The following is a 25,806-nucleotide window of genomic DNA, read 5'->3' on the forward strand; positions in this document are numbered from 1 at the left end:
ATATAAATATTATAAAGAGATGCTTTGTAACTTTTTCATGAAGTTTGTATGTTTAAAGCCTCTTTTCTTTTCCAATTCCAGGAGGAAAGCTGAAGAGGAAAGAATCAGAAAAGAGGAGGAGAAGGCCAGGAGAGAGTTGATAAAGCAGGGATACCTTCGAAGAAAACAGCAGGAGATGTGTGAGGAGCAAGAGCAGCCCCAGCCCAAACCCAAACCCAAACCCAAGTCCAATCCCAAAAAACAAAGGCCGAAGTCTGTGCTGAAGGAAGAAAACTCAGTTGATACACTTCCCAGATGTCCTGCTACCAGTAAGTATTAAACTGTGCCTTCTGTTGTTGCATTATTACTGATTTAACAGCAGACGTGTTTGATGGCACTTAATCTAAAATAATGAAACCATGTTCCTCACCAGATGAGAATCTCATCAGTGCCCAGTCTGGCTCTAGTCTATCACTGGCCTCTGTGGCCACCACTGAACCAGACAGTGTCAACTCAGGAGGGGCGGGATCTCATCGGTAAGTCCTTCCCATGTCCTATAGGCTGTGTGCAGATGCCTGCTTGCATTTCATTCATTCGTTTCAGAATCAATCGACTGTATTCAGACTGTGACCTCCAAAGCACTTTAATGTTGCTGTTTGTTCTTTCCATTAACAGAGGAGAATCGGTAGAGTCATTTCCAGGCCTCAGTCGCAATTCCAGTCGGACTACAGAGAGAGACTGGGACAACGGTTCCACCGCGTCTTCCATTACATCAGCATCCATGGCGGAATACACTGGTGAGTTTTCACTTTCCATTCTGTAGGATGCAAGTGGTTTATATTTGTGTTGATGCCTAGTAAGTGTGGGTACCACATGCTGATCTGGAGTACTAAATTATTTATACTGTTTTAGATTCCTCTACACCAGGACAACATCCTGTGTTAAAAACAACAGCATGCTGATCTGGCAGTATGTTTGTCTGTGTGCTTGAGTACATAAGCACACATCAGTGTTTTGTTTGGGTATATATTAGTGGTTAAATTTGTTCTTTAAGCCTGAACGGAGAATGGCATGGTTACATTAGCATTGATCAACTTTATCTTGTTAGCGTTCACCGCAGGGACCCTTTGAACCATGTAAGGCAAGGGATTGTTTAGGAGGAGAATAGAAAGGTTTGTGTCATTTGTTGGGTGTCAGAGTGATGGATGAGGTAGTTTAGCTTTTAATCATGGAGACTGAGAAGCTCTAGTATGCATCAGCGAGAGCTGTATAGGGCTCTGAGAGGCATATCATGACCTAACCAGGTAAAACAACAAATGTGCAAGCGATAAATCCAAGGGGAAAAAATGTTGTTGCCCTAACCAGCCATGAGAGCAAGACAAAGTATTATCGGTCAGTTGTTTTCTAGTTATGTCACACTTGGTAGTCCCGCCCACAATGAAATCCCATTGGTCCAAATTCCTGCTTCATGTGGTTGCATTTTAAACATCAAATATGTATGTTTTTTTTTTGTCCATATCGCACAGCATTTCACAGTGAACAGAAAGGAAAAAAACAATTTTTGAGCAACAAATCGGCATATTAGAAGGATTTCTATATCACAGGTCCATATCGCACAGCATTTCACAGTGAACAGAAAGGAAAAAAACAAATTTTGAGCAACAAATCGGCATATTAGAAGGATTTCTATATCACAGGAATCATCACAAGAATAAATTACATTTTAAAATATATTCAAATAGAAAATTGTAGCAATATTTCACAATATTCATATTTTTTTACTTTTTTTTATCAAATAAATTCAGCCTTGGTGAGGATAAGAGACTTCTTTCAAAAACATTAAAAAAAGAAAAACTACCAAACGGTAGTGTATATGTGAAAAAAATGTATAATGAATCATCATAAAATAAGGAGAGAAAAAAATCCATGACCTGCTAGGACATTGTTGCTTCTCATGTATTGTATTGATGTTTTTGTTGTTGCTGTTGTCACTGTAGGACCCAAGCTTTTCAAAGAACCAAGTGCGAAGTCCAACAAGCCTATAATCCATAACGCCATCGCTCATTGCTGCTTAGCAGGAAAAGTAAACGAACCGCAGAAGAACTCCATTCTTGAGGTATGTGACCAGGTTGCAGTTTCATGGCATGAAGATAGCATGCTGGGATGTAACCAATTAGTTTTGATAATAAATTACAGTGAAAAAACCTAAATGGTTTCATTTTTTGACTGGTAGGAGCTGGAGAAGTGCGACTCCAACCACTTGATGATTCTCTTCCGGGACAGTGGCTGTCAGTTCAGAGCCCTTTACTCCTACTTCCCCGACACAGAGGAGATCCACAAGCTCACTGGCACAGGGCCCAAGAGCATCACTAAGAAGATGATAGACAAAATCTACAAGTACAGCTCGGACCGCAAGCAGTTCACTGTAATCCCTGCCAAGACTGTGTCTGTTAGTGTAGATGCGCTGACTATCCATAACCACCTGTGGCAAGCCAAAAGACTCGCAGGGCCAAAAAAGAGCGCAAAGTGAAGTCCGATGGCACTCGTAAGATCTGCACTTTCGCAACGAGGCCCGTAATCACTTATCTGCTTCCGTCAGAGTTTGGATGGAAGAGGATCGCTGGACAAGCAAACAGGCATGAATCAACATGCACTTCATTTGAATGTGTTTTGGGTTGAAGTAGTCCTTTACCCACAATCCTGTGGTCTTTTTACATGATACATTTTTTGTTACTTGAAGTATTTATTAGTTTGGCACTGATTAGCTCATTTAAACAAAGCACTTCCCCCATGATTGTTTTTGTTTGATTCGTTTGCCCCTTTTTTTTGCGAGGGATATACGTTTTCCTCTTAACGTCTTCAAAACATGTTTGCTGACTCTAAGGACTGCCAGAACTCAAGTTCATGTAAAAAATAGCTGACTTGTCTCTCAACAAAGATTTTTTTGCCTCCAAAACATGCTGCTCTTTTGTTATCACTGGGAAAATCCCAGGTCTGCATACTTTTGGCCTTCATGCATTGTGGTACTATGTCTGTTTATTCAGCGCTTTAAAAAATCAGCTCGGCTGTAGCCCATTTTTTGGAAACTCGGTGGTCCTTTCAATAGGGAATCGAACAGACCTTGATACGTGTCAAATGCAGTTCTCTTCTCTTCTGTTCTACTCTGTAGCGGCCTCTCGTCTGGACCGTCTGTACTATGGTGCACTTATGATCATGTTTTAGTAATATTATCATGCAATGTAACCATGTTGATGTTAGCACTGGAGCTTTTTCTCATGCAGAAGAGCAGCATGCTCTGTTATGAAGAGTGTCGCTGTAAACGATTTGAATGACAGTATTTAATATATTCATAATCGGTTACTTCCCTTGCCGTCGCTGTCTAATTATTTACCAAGGTTGAAAACATTCCTCAGTGAAAGAAGTGTCAACACTGCCGATGTCCTTGTGTTTAGATGTTGGAGAACACTCATAAAAGCCTTGTGTTTGGTGTCGAGATCAATTGAGTGTTGCACATGCACTTTATTTGTTTGCTCATGAAGGTGTTTAGTGGGGTAGATTTTCAAAGGGCTTACTAAACCATTTTTGCTCCTAAAAGCTAGTTGTTGAAAGGTGAAGGTACTCTGTTATACACCGAGAAACATCTCTCAAACACTATTAACACCGAAAAGAGCACACTGACAGCCCTTAATGACTCTTAAACTACTGTTTCCAAATAATAGGTGTTAGGTGTCTTTACGTCGCTGCATTGTTTAATTTTAAATTGCAGTTTTGTATATGTGTGTTTTTATATCTCAACTAAAAGATTGTATTGATGTTGATCACCTGTTTTCTTTTTGTTTGTTTGTTTTAAACACTACTATTCATTCTTGGTAATTTTGCTTCCTTTACCATATTATTATTTATTTTAAATAAGACTCTGAGAAGTAATAAATATTTCAAGTCAAATTCATTCTCATAATTTTTTTTCCCATTTAATTATTGACATTGTCATCTTTCTTCCACTTTATTTTATAACACCCCTTGCATTATACAGTAAGTGAGCTTACCTCATAGTAATGAATATTAGTACCAAGTATTGTGTAAAATTGACTTTACGTGACTTTTCATGTCGGCAGTTGATAAACTTTTGTATTAATAGCTTTACTGTTGTCGGGTGATTGCAAGAAATGATGGCAGTTTAATTATTTGTGGTCTCGGCGTCATTTGTGATGGGCGTCCCAAATTCTGTCAACTGGAACACCACAGCCTCATCGACAAGCACTGTATCCTTGACAGTCCACTGAAGACACATTTGTATCCTGGCAACTGGCGGTTTATCCTCAGCGGGGGGCTCTACAGGTCAGGCATTCGGTGGATGGATGGTCATTAGACAGGAACTCCGAAGACATTGTTATTTGATGTTTGTCAGAATGCGTGGTGAGTATTATTGCACTCTGATTTGATGTTGGCTTCAAAATCAAGTAATTGTGACGAATGTTTCTTTTTTTTCTGCCTAGCTCTTTTTATTTTTGTGGTGTTCCAGTATATACACGAGGCATGGTTTCAGTCCTGTATATACACAGAAATGGATTATGTTTGCAAAGAGATACCAAAAGGTAGGATGGTCTGAAGCTACTTGATAGTCACAAAAAGTATGTGCATGTTATCTGCCAGAGAAGTTGGTCAGATAAATGTCAGCTATGTACTGTAAAAATGCAGCTAACCAATAAAAAAATTGGGATTATAATGTGTCATAATATGGGAATACAAATGTTTGGATAATTGCATTTTAGCTAAGAGATCACTCAATAAAAAGTTGTCACTGTTTGCTTTAATGTCATTCCAACTCCTATGACTTAAAAGAAGTTTTGAAGAATGTTATTGCTGCACTTTTACAAACAGTGAAAGTGAATGCTGACCACTGGATGTCAAGCTACTGTAAGGACAAAAAAACAAAAAAAAACTAAGTGCTGTCAAACGATTAATCGCTTCCAGAATAAAAGTTTTTGTTTACATGTATGTGTGATGTGTATATTATGTATATATACACATCACACATACATGTAAACACATCACACATACATAATATACACATCACACATATGTGTATATTATGTATATATATATATAAATACACACTATATATATATATATATATATATTGAAAATATTTACATGTATGTCAATATTCATATACTTTTTATTATAAATATATAAAACATTTTCTGAAATATTTGCATGCATGTGTGTGTGTATTTATATATACATAAATATACACAGCACACAAACATATAAACAAAAACTTTTATTTTGGATGCGATTAATCGTTTGACAGCACTAAAAAAAAACAATGATCTCTACAACTCATGCACTATATTCCAAGTCTTCTGATGCTATAAAGCTGCTTTATGTGCAAAACTGACTGAAATTTAACTTATTCACTGGAAATCTTGCCTGAGCCCTGGTCACCATTGACTTTCATTATTTGGAAAAGTGTAGCTTGAACATTCTGCCCAACATCTCCTTATGTGTCCTATAGAGGAAAGTCATAAAGGTTTTGAATGATGTGTTGATTAGTTATTTTTAGATGAACTTTCCTTTCAACATTTGTCATTTTTCTTTTCTCTGTAGATTATCCTGCTGGTTTGACCTCTGTGATTATCTTTGTGAGTGGTTTAGGAGAAATCAGCTTGTCTATGTTTAACAGCACCAATCTGACCTCTGTGAACAGTCTGACTATGGCACACCAAGGTATCACAGCAATAGGACCGCAGACCTTAGATATGTTTCAAAACCTCAAAATTCTCAATTTGGACAATAATCGTCTCTCCCGAGTCTCATCAAACTGGTTCAGCCATCAGGTTACACTTGAGACACTCAGACTCTCAAAGAATAAAATCACTACACTGGATCATAGTTCTCTTGATGGGCTGACAAACCTGTTCAACCTAGACTTGTCTCAGAACCAGGTTCACACTATAACCCCAAGCAGTTTTCTCGGTCTCAGTAAACTGAGGCAGTTAGACCTGTCCAACAACAAACTGACACGTTTGAGCACGGATGTGTTTCTTCCACTTAACGGCACAAAGATCTGCTTGGATGGAAATCCCTGGGACTGCTCCTGCTCTGTGAACGACTTTGCCAAATACCTGAGAGGTATGCATTCATTTCCATCTTGTACTTGTCTAATGATGATGAAATATTAATTTTTGGGTGAAATGTTAAATGACTGATAAATCCTTGCAGGGCTGCAGAATACCTCTCTTCTGGAGAATGAGATGCTGGTGTGCTGCAATAGCCCTCCTGATTTGAAAGGTGTACCAGTATGGCAGGTACCAGAGTGTAAAACCCTTACATCCATGAGCCCTACCACTACAAGTCTTGCCACTATGAGTCTTACCACTGGAAGTTCTGGCACCGGGAACCCTGCCACTGTATTAATAACCAAACCTCTTACAACTGGTCACTCGACTTTAATCGTTTTTATTGGTAGGTGGAACTAATTCATGGCATTAATTCAGCCCTCAGCTGGGTAACTTTCATGTCCGGTAGCTTGTGTTGTGGATGACTAACCTTTTATTATGTAACCAGTGGTACTGTGTGCCCTGGTACTTGTCATCTGTGTTCTTTCAGCATTGTATCACAGGAAACGAGAGAGGAAACATCTACAGGCTGTAAAACCTGCTTCAGAGAAATCCGAAATGATTCGAACCAGTGAATCAACTGCAAAAATCAATGGAGTAGACAACAGAAAAGTGAAATCTGAAATCGCTAATAAAACACAAATTGCCACAACAGAAGTGTTATTGAGGGCAAACCAGATGGTGGTTGGAGATGAGAAGATATCACAGATTTACCACATTTATTCATCAGGGCCATATGACACCAGAGAACCCATTAAACGAGTGAGATCTGCCGGGCCGGTCTTGTGCAGGATGGAGATGCTTTCTAAACCAGCAGAAGCGGTCACTGATGAAGTTGGGAATGATGAGTATTACAATGGATGGATGATCTCAGAAAAAACAAAAGACTATGTGTGTGTTAATACTGAGGAGGTGGAGAAGTTGGAGGATGGAAAACGCATAGCAGATGAGGAGAAAGAGGGATCCACTGAGGTAAGTAACACCACTGACGCTCTGGAATCACATGAGGACCTTAGGGAGAAAAATGAAGATACCGATGAGAGTGTTCGAGCCGGAACAAGTGTAGATAAAGACGTTCTTCAGCATAGTGTGGAGAACAATGTGTTGGATCACCTGAACGAGTTGGCCGTTGGAGCAGGAAGCAGTCAAGATGTTCTCCAGGTAAAACGCGTCATGTCCCAGTCTGAGGAGCCTGATGAAAACCTGCCGTACCTCACGATCGGTGCTGATCCAGAAAACCAGACCACTGGGGTTGATCAGAATACTGCTAAAGGAACATCTGGACCTTTAAGACCTATTCGGCGGGTGCTGACTTGGCCTCCGACTGCGGCCCAGTGGAAGAAGCAGTGGGCTCAAAATCAAAAAGTCCTCAATGTGTTCCCACAACTAATATTTGTAACTGGTTGCAGGCATGAAATCAGACCATTTCCACCCAGCATTTCTCCTGCAATTTTTCCAACTGCCCCACAGGTCACGGCACTGGAGTTTCTGCCTGAAATCACGTCCCCAATGGAAGATGTCCGAGTCGCTATTGATGAGGACACTTACAGGGCAAGTCTTGAGTCATCCAATCAAAGAGTCCTGCATTTCAGTGCAAAAGAATGCTTCTCGAAAACTAATATATCACCAAGGGAGGATGGCAGAATTATTACAAATGGGGAAACTTGGACGTCAGGTCTCGAGTCGACCATCTTTTCCAACTTGTCCTCCAAGAACTCGCCAATTGATGAAAGGGAGGTCTGCTCTGAATTGTTCAGCATTTTTAATCCATCATTTGGTGGCAGCAAGTCAAAGCTTGCTTTTGGAGAGGAGATAAACACCAAAGACGATGCTGAGAAAATACAGAGCGTGAAAACAAAAGCACACAGAGTTCACCAAAGTGAACAGGTTGCGTCAGAATTGCAGAAGCAGTCCAGGAGAACAGGGGAAGCTGCACAGAGAGACCGACGGCAAGGTCAGATGTGTGAAGGGTCTGACTCAAGAGTGCCCCCTGCGGGAGCTTCTCCAAAAGACGACAGCCTGTTGCTGGACAACGAGTACTCCTTTATAGACCTGCTACATGAGGTGGTGGAAAATCACGGCCGCTGGACTCGAGACAGGTGGAGACGAACACAAAAAAACAAACACAAACTCAAACAGAGTCATTAGGTACTGGAAGTATGTTTCTAAATATACAATTGCTGAAAAATAATATATATATACTGTATATAAAATCAGTTCTTCTGCTCTGTAAGGTGAAACCTGCAAAACACACTGAAAATATACAAAATCTAATAATGGATATGGTATGTAAAAAATGCACCTGGTATGTACAGACATTTGGATTTTTTACTGCATTATTAAATGCAAAAAAAAAAAGTGTGAATCTATACATCAACAGAGTCGAAGTATCTATTGGTAGAAAAATAATGCCACATTTCTTTGGCTGCATGCAGCATTTATTGATTCATTCTTACATGTTAGTACAGACTTCATTTAAGAAATTGTACAAAATTTAGAAGTTCATGTATTGTTCAGCACAATCCAAAAACGGGAGCCAGCAAATGTAAACATGGGTCTCTGACACATTTGGCAAGATTAGGACATGCATTGTCCATGTTTTTCTAAAACTACTGGAAAAAATAACACAAATAATTTTTTGTAAATTACAACAGCTGTGATCAGCCGATCAGATTTAAATCTCAGGGAACTAGTAAAAAATAGAGGAATCTGCAGGCTTTTTTTAACATGCACATTATGCATATCCTTTCCGATTATGGCTGGAAATTTAGGAAAACATTATTTAAAAAACATTCCCAAAGCAATCTGCATGAGAAAACAGTGACCAATGGACAGAATGTAGGTGACAACATCTTTACACAAGCAAAAAACATGAATATAGTCTGATGAACTGTACAGTATTCTGCTCGACATGTCAAGGGTTGACATTCAATTACTACTGACAGTCTTGGAGCGAAGCAGTAAATAAACTGATATGCCAGATCAATAGAAGCAAAATAAGGCAGAAAACGCCTTAAATACGTAATAAACATGAATAATACAGAATTATAAAATAAATATTTTAAACATAATAGCTACAAGGATTCCCATTGCATTGCTTTTACTGTCATCAATCTCATTTCTTTGTGGAGACAAACAGGTAAGAATGATATGAGAGGTATTCAACCTTGCAAGCTACTTTGCACGAAGTGGACATTCACATTTTCTGTTCAGTGAAAGATGAATACATCTGTTAAAAAATTGAAACGGTAAAAACAAAAGCAGCTTTCCATGATGGCTTTAAATGTCAGCTCCATATACTGATGGAAATTACAATGAACCATGGCATATCTTAATACAGAAGGCAAAAACTAATGTATTGTGAAATGTAAAATTTTTTATATTATGTAGTTTAAAGGGTTACTATGTACTGCTCAGCAGAGCTTAGTGCAATAAAATCGTCAAATTCAAATGTGCACACTCCCTCGTGCTCTCTCTATATTTATTTATATAGTGATATATAGTTATACCTTTTTGTCCTCATTGAGCAGTAACATGTACATTGTGCACACCGAAATAATTAAAATAACAAACAAAAACACTTATTAGCTTTGAGGCAAAATATCACTGAAATGATGTAATGGTTACCAACAGTATGTATTACATCTAATATTTTCTAATGTATAACCCAAACATAATATCAATATTGATCTTATGTACTGTATATTACCATTTGGCATCTCTTCAATGACACCCAATCAAGATCCATGAAATACTTGAAGCACATTTCTGCTGGTGCAGTACAGTTCCTGTCAATCTTCAGAAGGACCATGTGTTTGCTGTAGAATATGTTCCATTTTTTGCTTTAAATTTGAAATTGTATGGCAATTGATCTCGCTTCTGTTCTCGGCCCATGTAAACTGGCTTATGATAACATTTGTAGTGATAACTGGCAGCGATTTAAAGTAAATCATCATGGTGTTCAATCACATGTAAAAGTTTCAGCTTGGGATTAGCAGTTTCAAACGTAAAACCCTTTGTGCTTTGAGGACGAAATCACAACAAAATACTGTGAATACTAAGAGGTCACTGAGCATGTAAAGAATGTGGCTAACTTATATATACTATATTTGGGCAATATATGTACAAAATATAGCACTGATGTAAACTAATTCTGTTCAATGTCATACTGAAACACCTTGCATGTATGACAGGGCACTATCCAGTGTTTGGGTCAGCTTACTGGCGTAATAGTTGTTTCTTCCTTCTGTCCTTAGCTGCCCTCTTGAATACTGCTTTACTATTTCTGATATATACTGCCCTGTAAATCCAAAGTGCTTGGACAGCTTGTTTGGTCCAAAGTGATTCAACACCTCACACTCGCACAGAGCCAAGTCTTAAAATACAAAAATTTAATGACCAGCCACATTTAGAGAAGTCTGAAATGTTCCACGAGATTCTATATATCTGTGTCGTAAAAAAGAGAAATCTGTAAAGTGTTTCAGTAGTACAGTTCTAGCCATTGGGCAGCTTGGGTAGTGAATGTGTTGGCACATGGGTCGTATCTGTGTGGTCGGTCGGTTGGTTGGTTGGTTGTGTGTCCTGTCACTCTTCATGCAGACTGTAGCAGCTCAAGGCAGAGGAGGGAGGGAAGGAGGGTTAAAAAGAACTTCCAGTTCTTACAGATGGGTCTCATCCCTGGTCTCAGGTCCATAGTCTTGTCGTAGCTTGGCTCCGGCCGGAGCCCCTGGGAGATTCTCAGGGACGTGTGCCAGCGGATCAGAGCGGATGATGTAGCTACAGAAAGGTGGAAAACAGGTTGAATGGTTAAAAACCAGCTGGCTGAACCGAGCACAGTGTTTAAGGTGATCAAATATTGATCTATAATGAAAGTCGGATCAGATAAATCATAATATAAATATAATTTCAGTGCCAGTAGCCACACCAAAATGTATTTGCAAAATATCGCAAATTGTATATTTGTACAACCCTTAGGTTTTTCATATTGTTTATGTTTTGTAGCATAACCCTAATGTGGTAGCATACAGGCTGTTTATTGGTCATATGATGAATTTGTCCTTTCTCTTTTGAGTGTTACAAGCTCTTGGTGCATAAAGAAGATCTGTAAAGTTGCAAAGACTAAAGTCTCAAATCCAAAGAGATATTCTTTATAAAAGTTAAGAGTCAACCACGCCTACCTAAAACGGCTCGTTCTAACATGCCCCCACATATCTACGTCACAATGTGGGAATATTTGCATAATGCCGCCCAAATGTTCACGCAAAGAAGGCGTAACTTTTATTCTCGCTGTAGTATTGTTGTTGCCGCCATGTCGTGAAGGTGCTGTGTTTCGTTGTGAAAGCGAAACTACTTTGTTTGGTCTTCCAAAAGAGGATGATATCCGCTTCGTCATGCCTAGAGCTGATCCATGCTGGTCGCTGAGGAAATACATCAACTTCGCGCTGTGGATCGCCGGATCGGCTTTCACCGTAGATGAAGCGGAGTCCAGCCCGGGGTCGTCACATGTGGTTGCCGCAAGCCCGCTGGCCACGCCATTCTCAAGCTCACCGGCCTCCTCTCACTCAGCCCGCCGCCGCTCAGTCAAGCTGGCTGCCGCTCACTCTAGGCCGCCATGTGTGACGCTGTGTTTCGTTGTGAAAGCGAAACTACTTTGTTTGGGCCTTCCAAAAGAGGACACGACTAGAAATCAGTGGTTAAGTTGTATTTACAACACTGTTCCAGAACACTTCAACCCAAATATTCAGATGTGTCCAGCGCATTTTATGGAGGACTGTTTCCTGATCCTGGTAGAGTAGACTACAATGCCGGCTGTTCTGACTCAAAGACTGTAAGTACGTTTTTTATATTTAAAGAATTTGCCACTGATGATTCAAACGCGAGTTTTGAGCAGTGTAGAGTAGCGCTTGTTGTTTGTCATTTCTCCGATCACAAATGCAGACATGGTGTTATGTTTACGTGGCGTGATGCAACGCGTAAAAATACAGTATAAGTCATTATAATACGTAATTATGTCCCCACTGGATGCAACAAATGCCTCGTTTATAATGGGTTTTAATGTTTTTGTCTCGTCGCTCCGTAAAAATACAGTATAAGTCATTATAATACGTAATTATGTCCCCACTGGATGCAACAAATGCCTCGTTTATAATGGGTTTTAATGTTTTTGTCTCATCGCCCCAGCCGGGACAAGGCATCACAATATGGTAAGGGGCGTAACATTTCCGTCACATGCTTGAGGTATTCGGCCAATCACAACGCACTGGATAGCTGGCCAATCAGAGCACACCTCGCATTTCAGCCCAATTAGCTTTGTAAAAATCAACGCGTTTCAGAAAGGTGGGGCATAGAGGAGAAACAATAATGTACAGTATGTGGAAAATAATGTGTTTTAACCTTGAACCGCATTAACACATTTCATTACACCAAATACACAAAATAATGTTCTTTTTAGCAACATCATATGACCCCTTTAATGCCTTCTGCATGGTCATATTTTAGATCCCTTAATCCCCATACATAAACTCAACTATTTTACTAACTATTAATAAAGAAACTAGGAGTTTATTGAGGCAAAAGTTGTAGTTAAACGTTAGTTAATAGCGGGGTATTCCCACCCCAAATGCATGCCAGAAGGTAATATGACGGAAAAAAATGCTGATCATGTATCGACTTTTTTAGTGCAAATGCTGTCTTGCTGCCAAAGGCAATTTACACTCTACCCATCACTGTCTGGTTGAGTCAGACAAAATTGACCTGACCGATCTGAGCTTCAGTCTGCCAGATGAATCTCCAGTCACATTCATCTTGTTCTCATCACAAATCATTTTGAACAGCGGTTCTTAATCCTGGTCCTCATGACCACTCACGTGGCACATTTTGTATATTTCTCTTATTGCTTTAGAAGTTTGTTCCGTTAAACGTAAGTGCAAGTGCCCTGCGAGGTGGACATTACAGGATATTCTGCCATGATTCCAGTTCAAAAGGAGCACATATGTTCCATTCAAAGGGCATTAAAGTGCGCGAGATGTTACTACAATGCAAATCTCATGATTACGGTTAAATAACACTTCACACTTCAATAGAAAGTTTTGTCTGTGTGAGAAGACATTGCGGGCAGTGGTGTAGTGCAAATCTGTGTTCTTAAATTAAGTAAACTTTGGCCGATTTGCTGTGTGCAGGGAGTAGTGAACACTGTGTAGGGACCATGTCAATTGGAACACAGTTCATTCATGGAGCTCTCTTCTAACAAGCTGGTGATCTGAATCAGGTGTGCTAAATGAGAGACATGCAAAATATGCAGAGCGGGGGATGTGAGAACCAAGATTAAGAACCGCTGATTTTGGAGATGCATTTATTTTTATTAAAAATGAAGAAAAAGTGGAAGTAAAGTACCAAATAGATATCGCATAGGCCTATAATTGGTATAAACCTCACACTGATTGGACGGGCTGGCAATATGTTTGGCTCATGAAAATGTTTTTATAATTGCATACTGTTCTATATTGTATGTACAGTATTTGCCACTATTTGCAAGTATAAATAGCATCTAACACCATTTACACTAAATAAATAGCACAAATTAAGTAGCATTTAACACAATTTGCACTTAAAGGCAAATGGCATTAGCCAAATAAATATTTTATAAATATATATTTTATTCATAGTTTCATTTTCTTCGTACTACATCTACAGACTTATAAATTGTTTACTTGTCACATTTAACTGGAAAATAAGTTCCCTTTCAGTCGGTCACTCTCAACGTCACGTCGGAGGACCGACGAAATTGGGATCTCACTTAGAGGGACCAATCTACTTCGAGTGTAAACTAAACGAGCCAATGCAAATTGGCATGCGATTATTGCATCCAGCTGCTGCTGATCACAGCGTGAGTATAAGTAGGCAGCAGGTGCAGCGCATATTCAGCTTTTCGCTTCGGAGCCGAGCGATCACATCGTTCTGCTCCTGATTACTCTACTGAGAGAAAAGACTGAACGAGTTCAGCGCGCTCTTGGAGAGCTCTTCGTGTTGGTGGACGGCGCTTCAGCGGTGGTGGTTCCCGTGTCGAGTGGGTTGCACACATCAGGCTGCACTACCCCCTGTTTGTGTTGCAGATGATCATCTCCCCTGTGCGCCTCAGCACGCTAAAAGAGCTTTTTCTCCTAAAAGAGCAATTTCGGGTGCGTCTTTCTAAAGACGACGTTGCTTGGCAAACTTGACGTTACGTCTTTATAAAGACGATGTGGCTCTTGCTATAAGGCACTGAGGGACTTGCACGAGGGTGGTCACGACCCGGAAGTTCAGAGTGAACTCCGCACCGCGCCGGACCTCGCGCCACAAGCGACGAAGGTTACTGCGCGGTCTCTGGGTCGTGCGATGTCCACTATGGTGGTCCGGGAGCGCCAATTCTGGCTGTGACTGGCTGACATGCGCGAACATTAATAAAACTGCACACGTCCCCCTTAAAATATGCCACTTACACAATGTCATTGAGCTCTAGAATGGTGTCCGGAGGAGGGTTTATCAGCACATATGACAACGTGTTCTGATTATCATTCATTTCATCTGCAAGAGAAAACAAAACACAGTATCACTATCATACTTAACCCATATCAGTTCTTAATAATTTAAAACATTTATTCTGAGAAATTATCCGTAACATTTATCTCTGTTCCTACTACAAATACAACTATGCTGTTGACGGAGTAAGAATAGCCAAAAAAAAAGAAACCAAAATTGGAAAATATATTAAATCAAAATGTCCAAAATATATGGAAGGCAGTTGTTGTGTAACCCCACTGTGCTTGGATTTTTTTGGCTGAGTTTCTGAGGCTTTGTTGTATTTTACCTGCTTATAAATGACTGAGAAGTGTGAACCTTTGCAGGTCTGGAAATAAGGGACTCAAGACTGGGACAAAGTGCCTCTGCTTCTCCAAACCCACCTGTTTGAGCCACTTATAGCGCCAGGCCAGGTAAAAGAGAGAGAAGGGCTAACCGTTACTGACAGGGCATGGCTGCATTTACGGAACGCCCATGCAACCGCAAGCGATCCCCATGCGCGGACGCATGCAGACAGGGACCTCATCCACACACGCTTTCAGTCTCTCAATCAATCAATCAATCAATCAATCAATCCATCCATCCATCCATCCATCCGTCTACTGCATCATAACCACAGCTGACCCAATGAAAGTTGCTTGTTGCCATGCCAACACACAGCCCAAAGTCAGCAAACAGTAAGACCGACACACAGATATAAGCATGCTTAGAGGATCTGTCAGGCCCACCAAGCCAAGGCTTGACCAATCAGAGTGAAGCAAAAAACATTAGTAGTGTGGGATTGGGAGGAGTCAATAGTCATATGCAAATTAACCAATTACACCAATGGGAAACTCAAATACTTCTCCCAGTATCACCCCGTTAAAAAGAATTTAAAAAGCTGTAAATCAGTACAAGCAGACTAACAAGTGTATGCCTAAATACCTGCTCTAGATGGACCCTTCCAACAAAGACTGAATGCTTTCTACTCCACTCTGTCCAAACATCCTGGAATCAAAAGCCCTCACTCATCATATCTTATATCAATGCTCAGATGCCAGTGAGTACCTGCAGTACCCTCTGTCATGTAAGTACCCTCTTCAGTTCGTACCAGAGGAGAAAAAGACAACTACATCACTGATTTAACTATAAAATCAGACTTCATTATTTCAGAAACAGGTCAGCACTGGTGTCAAATGACATTGTTGTTCAGGAGCATGTTTTTGCAAACATAATGATACAAAATCTTAGGTGTGATACTGCTGATTAGGTCAGAAAACATTGAATAAATAATAATATTAAATAAATACTGCATTCACATTAAAAAAAAAACGTGGCTATGTAAAAAATACAAAGTCTGCATATACTGTATATTACACCCACACATAGTCTATGCAGAATAAACTTGTAGACTTTATCCATAATTGTATTTAATTCATTAAAATGCTATACATTTTCTTTACCTTTTGCATTTATGTACAGTATAAGTATGGAATAAGGTACAGTCATCACTGCGAAAAAAAAAGTTTTTTATTTTGCAGTAATGACTGGCTGACTGTGCATTATAACGATTATTACACAGCTATTTAAAAAATGGATGTGAAATATGAATTTGAGCTGAAATGACTCAAATGGGACAACATTAAGTTAAATAGCTTAGTGGTCATTATATAAGACTGGTGAATGCTGCAGTTCACCAATCTGAATCAAGTATTCCAGTGAGCTGTGTAATAATGAATTATACATAAATGCAAATTTGATTATAATGATATCAGTTGGCTTTACAGATAAGCACAGAGGCTGGTCAACCATGTTTCTAAATCATACTCTTTTTGTCCAGCGCCATTATAATATCAATGGCCAGCAGTTTCCTGTGGTCTGTTTTTAATAAGATAAGAGGAAGGCTCATTGAACACTGACTAGCCAAATGATGATGTCATCTGGAAAAAATGTTGTAAAAAGAGAACTGCAGGCAGCAGACCTTAGACATTTTCATGTAGCTTTAGGAAGAAACTGTCAGCCAGGAAAAATGCAAGAATCAGGTACATTTAAAAACAACAACAACTGAATTGCACAGAATTTTCAATGTGAAAGAAAATAAATTAATTAAGGCCTGTTAAAGGTATAGTTTACCCACAACTGAACATTTCCTGAAAATGTACTCGCCCTCAGGCCATCCAAGATGTAGATGAGTTTGTTTCTTCATCAGAACAGATTCGGAGAAATCCAACATTAAGACGTTTTATACCAGTGCTTCTGGCCAGCATATCAGTCCATAATTCATAATAACACTTCCTTCAGTGAAAAAGTCCAACCTCTGTTGTCCTCTTACAACAAAATACTTACGACATACTTGTTTAGAACTATTTTGGACTCTTTTCATTTTGTAAACAGTGCTTGATCTGTGCATATTTCACTCCCGATTCAGACAAGATGGCTTTTTCACTGGAGAAAGCAATAATACGAATAGAGGACTCATATTTTAGTACGAAGCTTTTCACTTCACAAGACATTAACTGATGAACTGGAATGCTTGTAGATTATTGTGATGTTTTTATCAGCTGTTTGGACTCTCATTCTGATGACACCCATTCACTGCATAATTCACTGCTGAGCAAATGATGGTCTGAGGGCGAGTACATTTTCGGCAAATTTTCATGTTTTGGGTGAACTGTTCCTTTAAAATGCCACGAAGCGTTTTCCTTTGGCTTTCAGTGCTTATCCTATTAAACACTACTGATGCCATTCTAATTAATGTCACTGGACAAACTGAGCAGTGGAGTTTCCAATTGACATCCGTCTCCAGAACATCAGGTTTCATTCAGCTCATTACTCAAGTGACTTGATCCACTGGCACAATCCTATACTACAGGAACAGTGATGTTGGGTGGATTTACCTTGCAAATATCCTAGATTTACTCGGTTCATCACATCACTTGCGGTTAAATTAGCTACGTCCTCTACAGCGTGTGGAGAAAAGGCTGCAAATTTTCATGTTTTGGGTGAACTGTTCCTTTAAAATGCCACGAAGCGTTTTCCTTTGGCTTTCAGTGCTTATCCTATTAAACACTACTGATGCCATTCTAATTAATGTCACTGGACAAACTGAGCAGTGGAGTTTCCAATTGACATCCGTCTCATTACTCAAGTGACTTGATCCACTGGCACAATCCTATACTACAGGAACAGTGATGTTGGGTGGATTTACCTTGCAAATATCCTAGATTTACTCGGTTCATCACATCACTTGCGGTTAAATTAGCTACGTCCTCTACAGCGTGTGGAGAAAAGGCCAAAGTGGAAAGAGATAAGAAAGAAAAGGTCAAGCAAGCAGCAGAGAAAGCAGCACTTTTTAAAGAGAAAGAACAAGAAAAATTCACCGTGCAAAAAACACATTCTCAAAATATTTTACACTATTATGACTGCTAAGGTTTATATTTGTTATAGTTATTTAAAATGTCATCAATAACAGAACACTATGGTTTACATCTCATTTTTAAAGATAAAGTGCATAAATGTCTGTGTAAGATGAGACGGAGTAGTTTTAACATGAAAAAATACACTTCATCTTCAGTTTTCAACAGTATTTCTCAGGGTTGACAAGTGGAAAATAGAGAATGATTTTTTGCAACATGGAGGATAGAAAGTGAGTAAAGTTTCTAGAAAAGTGATTAGAATAAACAATGCAGGGCACACAAAACCGAAGTCAATGGTGTTCTACCCTTCAACAATAAAAGATATTCATTATGACAGTATAAACCCACATGTTATAATACAGGAAATATTTCTTCTTAAGGACATCTATGATATACAGAGAAGTCCAAAGGTTTGAGTTGAGAGTATTAAGAAATCTTTGTTTATCTCTGGAAATACGTTTTGGGATATTGGTAAATAAAATAAAAAATCAATAAAATAAAACAAATAAATAGTATGATGCAAAATTAAGATAAAATGTAAGATTCTACATGTTTTTTGGGTCACTAATCATATTAAGTAAATACATTTGTGATTATGTGACAGAAGGTCAGATGTTCTTGCTTCCTCTGGAGTTCAAGATGTTGTTTGTATCATCTCAAATCATACTGGAGAATATGATCATTAGCTTTGACCCAAACTTGTGGAGCTCATGCAGCTTGAACAATTTAAGATAATCATTAAAAATTTAATTCTACTCAAAACAGTATGTCAGTTACATCATTTGGATGTAAAGATGGTTTAGAATGAGAAAATAATGCATAATATAAGTACCTTTGGACCCCAGTGTAGATCTAAAAAAACTAATATTTGTCCTAAAGAAACTTTAAAAATATTCCCTTATGTTTCTCTTTAATCTGCTGTTTTCCTGTGACCCCTGATAAAGGACGTTTCAGATGAATAATTACTGATGCAGGGGTTACAAGGAGACGCTATTATATGATTTACAAAGAGAAACACTGTGAAAACTGATCTCCAGAATAGTACATTTATAATAACGCACTATAGCAAGAAGACATCAATGTAAGGGGTTCTGTACCTTCAGTATTTTCGTAGGTACAAATAGAAATACTCACTTCCCCTTGTCAAACTCACCATATCCCACAGTGGGCAGCCCTAAGTGCTTCATGCGGTTCTTCACCAGCTCTGACAGCTCCTGTCTCTCTGAGCGCCGGTACAGGTTCAGGCGCTGTTGACTGATGCGTTCAGATCGACTGGGCATTTTGTTGTTTTTTCTGCTCAGCCGTCTCGCCCACTGCATGCTCTTCTTCCGCAGAAGTGGGTGCTCTGATTGGTCGCTCCCTGTGGAGTTTCTGTGGGCGGTTTTCTCTTTCCAGGATTCCCTGCGGTCCCGCGGGTCCTCACAGTCCTCCACAGACACCTGAGACTGCTCAGCATGGAAACAGGTTGTCAATAGGTTAACAGTGTTTAAGTGGCACGCCGATATTTTCATTGTCTGCTGGCTGAAGTCATTATGTTTTACCTTTTTTTTGTACCAGTTTTTTTAGCAGCTGAACAACTTTACTCTGGAAAGAAGCACTAAGTAATTACACATATAATTTTAGCTGACTCTAATTCATCTACTGACAGGATGCCATTAGCCTTGTCTACGTTTAAGGCCGTTCTGAAGTTTGGGGTCAGTAAGAATTTTTTTTTTTTAAAGAAATTAATACTTTTATTCAGCAAGGATGCATTCAATTGATCTAAAGTGACAGTACAGATATTTATAACGTTAGAAAAGATTTCTTAAGACTGGAGTAATGACTGCTGAAAATTCAGCTTTACATCTCAGGAATAAATTACATTTAAAAATATATATTAATAAATATATTTCACAGTATTACCATTTTTACTAAATGCAGCCTCTGTAAGGATAACAGGCAAAACATTTTAATAAAAATTGTTTTAAATGTTGGATTTAGCTTTAGTACAGTTACAATAAAAAGCAATTAATTAATTTTGGAAACAACAGTTTAATGTTACACTAACATTTTTCTCACAGAGTATAAATGGATATTTATACATAAAAATACACAGCCGTGTTTATATTTTAGAAAGGAATCCTCATATTTGGGGACCCTTAGCAGCAGAACGTTATTGAGTGAAAAAAATATTGAGTGAACAAATGACTTAATTCCCCTGTAAATAAACCAACTTACATTACTAAATAATTTAAACAACTGTTATTTATTTACATAGTATTTATTAACAAATTATACAGATCAGCAGCACATAACGAGTGAGTGAAAGTAATGGATGTTGGACAGAAAACAAACAGCTGAAACAGCACCATTCCATTAACATATGACAATGTAGTTGTGAAATGGGGAGAAGTATTCTTACCTGCTTGCAAACCTCCTTAAACTGGAACAAGCAATAGATGTGAATGAGATGAGAAATTATTAGCACAAGGATTGCATAAGCTTCAAGTCACAACACTGCTAATAAGGCAGCCAGCAAAGCCATGATATAGACCAAAATAAAGCTGTAAATCTTGAACACTGCACAAGATTAAGTAAAGGCACAGTTACAGATCGTATCTGCTGTGCAAGCATCTGGAGCTGGATGAACCATTTAAAATGAGTGTATTCAGCCGTGTCTGAACTCTCTGATCTCTTCCTCTTTATCTCATCTTACCTCGGAGGAGGAGAACATGTGAGATTCAGTGCGGTATATCCCAATGGGAATTTCTGCGCTGGATGAACACAGCTTCTGGAATAGTCTTCCGTACGTCCGGATCCACAAGTCCTCTTCCGTTACCTTCATCTGTTTCAAAAGTGAAGGGTGAAGATCATTAAGAAACATTCTGGCCATATTTTACTAAACTAAACTAAACTAAATTCACCTATTATGGATTTTTGAAAATTACCTTTCATGCAGTGTGTAACAGCTCTACGTGAATGAAAACATCCTGCAAAGTTTTAAATCTGAAAGTGCACCATGTATAAAGTTATTTTCTCTCAAAAGAAAGAGTCGACTTTTAATCATTGAAACGAGTCATTTTTAAAACGAATCCCAAGCCGTTTCATGGTGACGTCAACATGAAACATTAGCATATTGCCCGCCCACTTGTTGCGCGCGCAGACCTGGGAAAGCTTGAACTGGAAACTTTTACCCCCCGGAATGCTATTTTTACCGGGGAACCCCCCTCGAAACGCGATTGGGCTAGTTTTGAATAGCAATTGGGTGGGTTTTGTTGTGAAAACCTGGCAACACTGCGGATTCCTGTGGATAGCATCAGGTAGAGAAGACGCTATGAGGGTAAATCTGTTTTTTTTTTTGCTGCCAAAGGACGAGGCTGTGAAGAATCAATGGTTAAAGTTCATTTTTACAGCAATGCCACAGCAGTATAGCCCCAATCTTGTGTTGTGTCCCTGTCATTACTGAAGACTGCAACAGCAACCCACAGACTCTCTATGTGTGACGGGGCTTCCCCCGTGGGATATATACTGGTTCACATTTACAGCTCTGTGTTTTCGATTTTCGTGTTGGTCTGAATGAAAATGCAAATTCATTCTTTGCCACTAGGTGCCACTTTTGGAGTAGTAAAATAGCTGTTTCCCTGGTAACGGCTGTACACAAAGCAGCACTGCGCTCACAAAAGCTGCTTTATCAGGAATTACAGGCAAGATTAAGAGTGTATTCACACCAGGAAAGTCCGCTAGTTCACTTGCTTTTGCAACACCAAATACAATGTTGATTTTTTTTTGTTTGGTGCAGTTCGCTTTCACACTGCCCTTTTTTGCAAGTGAACCAGAAATTGTAAACAAAACCACACGTGTGCTAAGGTCATCCATTCATTGGACAGAAATTCTCAAGCAGTGAAAAACAGAAAGTGCAAAAACAGGCTAATCATGGAGATCTTTCGTAGTACAAATTATATTTTTTTACTGATTTGGTGTTATCAGATACTAATGCAATACGAGGAAACTTATGAGCATCATATGAGACAATGTCATGCAATGTTGTAATTACGACTAGCCGAAAATAAAATCTATAGTTATAAAATAGGCTGCTTAAAGCATATCACAATGTTAGTTTAAACATTTAACCTATATAAATGTGCGCTATTAGGTACATATCCAATCGTTTGTGCAGAGAGTGGAAGCTGAAGCGCGCTTCAGGACATCAGTGGAAACAAATTAAATACGCTGTCATTTTTGCTCATAAAGGTAAGAATAATAAATTGTTCAGAACTGTAAAGGGTCTATTTTTATTTGTGTGCACTCACAATATCAAGAAAACTTTGTGCTTTTGTAAAATAAAGAAAACAAACAGGATGCGCTTGCCGTCTCGGTCTTGAACAGGAGTGCTTCAAAAAAATGCACCAAAATGCACCAAAACTCAGCGAATATTTTCCTTACAGACATGATGAATATATCTATAGAAAGCTTTAAATGACTACAAAACAAAATAATTCAAATCCAAAACAAAAACTCTTATTATTATTATTATTATTATTAATTGTCCAACGATGAGATGGCGAGTCAGGATCATCAACTTCATTGCGACACTGACTCATAAAACACTAGTTTATTAATAAATAATTCAAATATCTCCTTACTGTTTCTCCCCAACATAGTCAAGGTAATTTTTGCGGCAAGCTTTAGCCTATTTAGCGCGCTCACGTCACGTTGCTGTCCGCCATGGTCACGAAACTCATCATTTGCATGTGTTTTTAAAGGGTTAGTTCACCCAAAAATGAAAATTAGGCTGCGTTTTACTCACCCCCGAGGCATCCTATGTGTATATGATTTTCTTCTTTCAGACGAATCCAGTCGGAGTTATATTAAAAATTGTCTTTGATCTTTCCAAGCTGTTTAATGCCACTCAGCGGGTGTTGCATTGCTTCAGTCCAAAAGAAAACGCAGCCTAATTTTCATTTTTGGGTGAACTAACCCTTTAAGCATTGTGGTTTAAAAACAAGTGATTTAAGCCATTGAAACGCAAATTACAGCACTATATGCGCAAGCTGTCTGTTTCCGAGCGTGATTTGCAATTGGGTCAGATCGAGGTCGGGTCATATTCACACCTTAAACGAACCGTACCAGAGTTCGTTTGGAAGTGGACCGAGACCACCTCTTCAGCTGGGTCTCGGTGCGGTTGTTTGGTCCGCACCCGAGTGCGATTGCTGTATTCACACCTGCCAAAAATATCCGCACCAAGAGGGGAAACGAACTGGAGTTCGATTCAATCGAACCAAACATGACAGGTGTGAATACACCCTAAATGAAAATGAAAACGACCAATCGGATCACCGCAGATTAGCGTCACGCAAAGGAGGGGTTTGGAAAAATGAATCGTTGAGCAAATCGTTTGGGAGTCGTTGAGCAAGCAAAATAAATGCATATTATAAGACAATGAAAGTGTTTTTTGACCTTGCATGCATGTCAACCTGTTGTTGGGGACTCCCAAAACCAAAATATGAACCTTTCATAACCCATAATAGGGGTAATTTAAATATTAATAATTTTGCATAAAGAAAATTAAGCGGTGAAAAATCATATCACCCATATCTCCCATCATATCGCATACAACCTAAGCCTTTAAAACGTGATGATATGTTTACTCCATCTGCAACACTTCAACACTACTGACAGCAGCAACAGATTTGTGGGTGGACAAGGTCAAATAACCAGCTTTATGCATTTTAACTGAAATAATGGCTTGCATAATGTATGCAAAACAATGGCATGCAATGATGCCAGACGTACTGGCTGCTGAGGGTGTGTGGGTGAGTTTTTGTTTGTGATTACACTTACAGCACAGAGGTAGCCAGAGCCCGGGGTGGTGTCTAGACCGAGCAGGAGTCTTGCAATGAGAATCATATAGTCCTTCACAAAAGACTAGAGGATAAACAGAAACTACATAAACACAGAAATGGTCCCCAGAAAGCACACAGATGATCTCCAGACCTCACAGAATTAATAAAGACTCCACAGAGACTCAGTGCCTGAGGGGAGCAAAGCAGGATCACAGTCTACTGCAAATGCCACTCAAGGTACTCTGTTTCTATCTACTGCACAGAAAGGTGAAAATCTGCCTTTAGTTTTGAGCATCAAATGTGTGGAGAAACAAAAAATGCACTACACACACACAAATACATATTACATTTATTTTAATGTGGGAGGGACAATGACACATCAAGCTGAACCTGAGTTTATCTATAACATTGGCTGAATTTATCCTTTTTTAATAATAAAAACGAAAAGAAAATTTGTCATTTTTTAATAATTAGCAGCCCTCCTTTTGAAGACCCCTAACTTAATATATATATATATATATATATATATATATATATATATAAAATTGTATTTATTCCTGTGATGGTAATGCGGAATGTTCAGCATCATTACTCCAGTCTTCAGTGTCACATGATCCTTCAGAAATCATACTAATATGCTGATTTTGTGCTCAACAAATGTATTTATTATTATCAATGCTAAAAACGGTTATTCTGCAAACTGTAAAATTTGATGAATTATTAGATGAATAGTTCAAAAGAACAGCATTTATTTAAAATATAAATCGTTTATAACATACATTTTATTGTCATTTTTGATCCATTTAATTTGTCCTTGCTGAATAAAAGCATTCAATTCTTTAAAACTAAAAACTTACTAACCCCCAAATGTTTTGAACTGTAGTGTACTGTATATAATATATATTCATAGATATCAGAGTGGCACCAAATTTTTCACATCTTGGTAGAGGATTAGCAGAAGTTGCATCTGATATACAGTATTACCCACCTGGTAAAGAAGAGTATCCAGCATACTAATACTGAACACTCTGCCTGCAGCGAATGGGAGGCGGAACATGAATGCCAGATTAGAGCCCTTATCTCTCTCTATCTGGAAGAAAGGGAAAAAGATCACAACAAAAGATTGATGGCTCTTTCCACCGCTGACGATTTTGAGATTTTGAGACCATCTGGCAATTTCTTATCCAGCATTATCCCAGTTTCGGTATTTTCAGGCATTTACAGCCATTTGAAGCATGCAATCATCACAAATACACCATACTTAAGAATCACTCAGAAAGATTCCTAATGCATCATGTCATAATAAATTTGTAGCATTTAAGCAAAGTTATTTCATATCATAGAAAAGTCTGTAGTAGTAGAAAATGTAGTATGCTAATGTTATGCCTGGTTAGAGTAGTAAAATTGTTTACTTGCAAGGAAGAATAATTATAAACTATTACTGGAGTCCAAAAGTCTGAAACTCAAAATCTAATTTAAACCTGGAAATTAAAAAAATAAATAAAAATAAAACAAAACAAATGAACAACAAATAATTTAGATTATTTATTATTATTTCTGCCCTATTTCTAGATCATGTGATATAAGGTTTTACACAAACTAATGGAGTCCATGGGGCTTGAATCATTCTCAAATTCATTAGAATTTTTTATTCAACTTTACACACTGTTATGATCAATATAATTTACAATGACTGAAATAACAAGTTCTAAACATTCAAAACATCTCAGACTTTTGGACCTACTGTAGATGTTTAGTGAAATGGTGTGGTTGTTAAGATATGACACCTTTTCAAGTTTGGAGAGAGCCAAGGAGTAGCAGTCTTTGGCACGAAACTGCATGAATCTCATATTAGAAGGATGGGTTAGTTCAGTGATTATGCTGAGACTAGGAAACAACCTAGTAGAGGACACAACAACAGGAGAACAAAGA

The 25,806-nt window shown here is 38.6% G+C and overlaps 2 protein-coding genes and 1 long non-coding RNA gene across 8 annotated transcripts in view; 1 reads left to right on the plus strand and 2 right to left on the minus strand.

Moving 5' to 3' along the window:
• camsap1b (calmodulin regulated spectrin-associated protein 1b) overlaps window positions 1-3,812 on the plus strand; it is a 33,140-nt gene extending 29,328 nt beyond the window's left edge. For all 6 annotated transcript variants that reach the window (XM_016234550.1, XM_016234552.1, XM_016234547.1 and 3 more), the window contains exons 14-18: window positions 82-308; window positions 413-515; window positions 655-776; window positions 1,977-2,095; window positions 2,213-3,812. In XM_016234550.1, coding sequence (XP_016090036.1) covers window positions 82-308; window positions 413-515; window positions 655-776; window positions 1,977-2,095; window positions 2,213-2,509 — 868 coding nt within the window. In that variant the 3' untranslated portion in view covers window positions 2,510-3,812. The remainder of the gene's footprint in view (window positions 1-81; window positions 309-412; window positions 516-654; window positions 777-1,976; window positions 2,096-2,212) is intronic.
• Window positions 3,813-8,523: 4,711 nt separating this feature from the next.
• The window catches only part of LOC107552607 (potassium channel subfamily T member 1-like), a 55,066-nt gene continuing 37,783 nt past the window's right edge, over window positions 8,524-25,806 (minus strand). The window contains exons 24-33 of the mRNA XM_016234528.1: window positions 25,662-25,773; window positions 24,863-24,964; window positions 23,873-23,956; window positions 20,748-20,876; window positions 20,454-20,474; window positions 19,206-19,497; window positions 17,845-17,907; window positions 15,041-15,052; window positions 14,579-14,663; window positions 8,524-10,877 (exon numbers count right to left, since the gene is read on the minus strand). Coding sequence (XP_016090014.1) covers window positions 10,760-10,877; window positions 14,579-14,663; window positions 15,041-15,052; window positions 17,845-17,907; window positions 19,206-19,497; window positions 20,454-20,474; window positions 20,748-20,876; window positions 23,873-23,956; window positions 24,863-24,964; window positions 25,662-25,773 — 1,018 coding nt within the window. The 3' untranslated portion in view covers window positions 8,524-10,759. The remainder of the gene's footprint in view (window positions 10,878-14,578; window positions 14,664-15,040; window positions 15,053-17,844; window positions 17,908-19,205; window positions 19,498-20,453; window positions 20,475-20,747; window positions 20,877-23,872; window positions 23,957-24,862; window positions 24,965-25,661; window positions 25,774-25,806) is intronic.
• On the minus strand, window positions 15,395-17,600 carry LOC107552626 (uncharacterized). The gene is made up of 2 exons (XR_001604875.1): window positions 17,534-17,600; window positions 15,395-15,734 (listed from the first exon to the last, which is right to left on the minus strand). It is a non-coding gene; the product is annotated as an uncharacterized lncRNA (long non-coding RNA).

This window comes from Sinocyclocheilus grahami, unplaced genomic scaffold (genome assembly GCF_001515645.1).
Source record: "Sinocyclocheilus grahami isolate Dianchi unplaced genomic scaffold, SAMN03320097.WGS_v1.1 scaffold454.1, whole genome shotgun sequence".
In the NCBI taxonomy this organism is placed as follows: domain Eukaryota; kingdom Metazoa; phylum Chordata; class Actinopteri; order Cypriniformes; family Cyprinidae; genus Sinocyclocheilus; species Sinocyclocheilus grahami.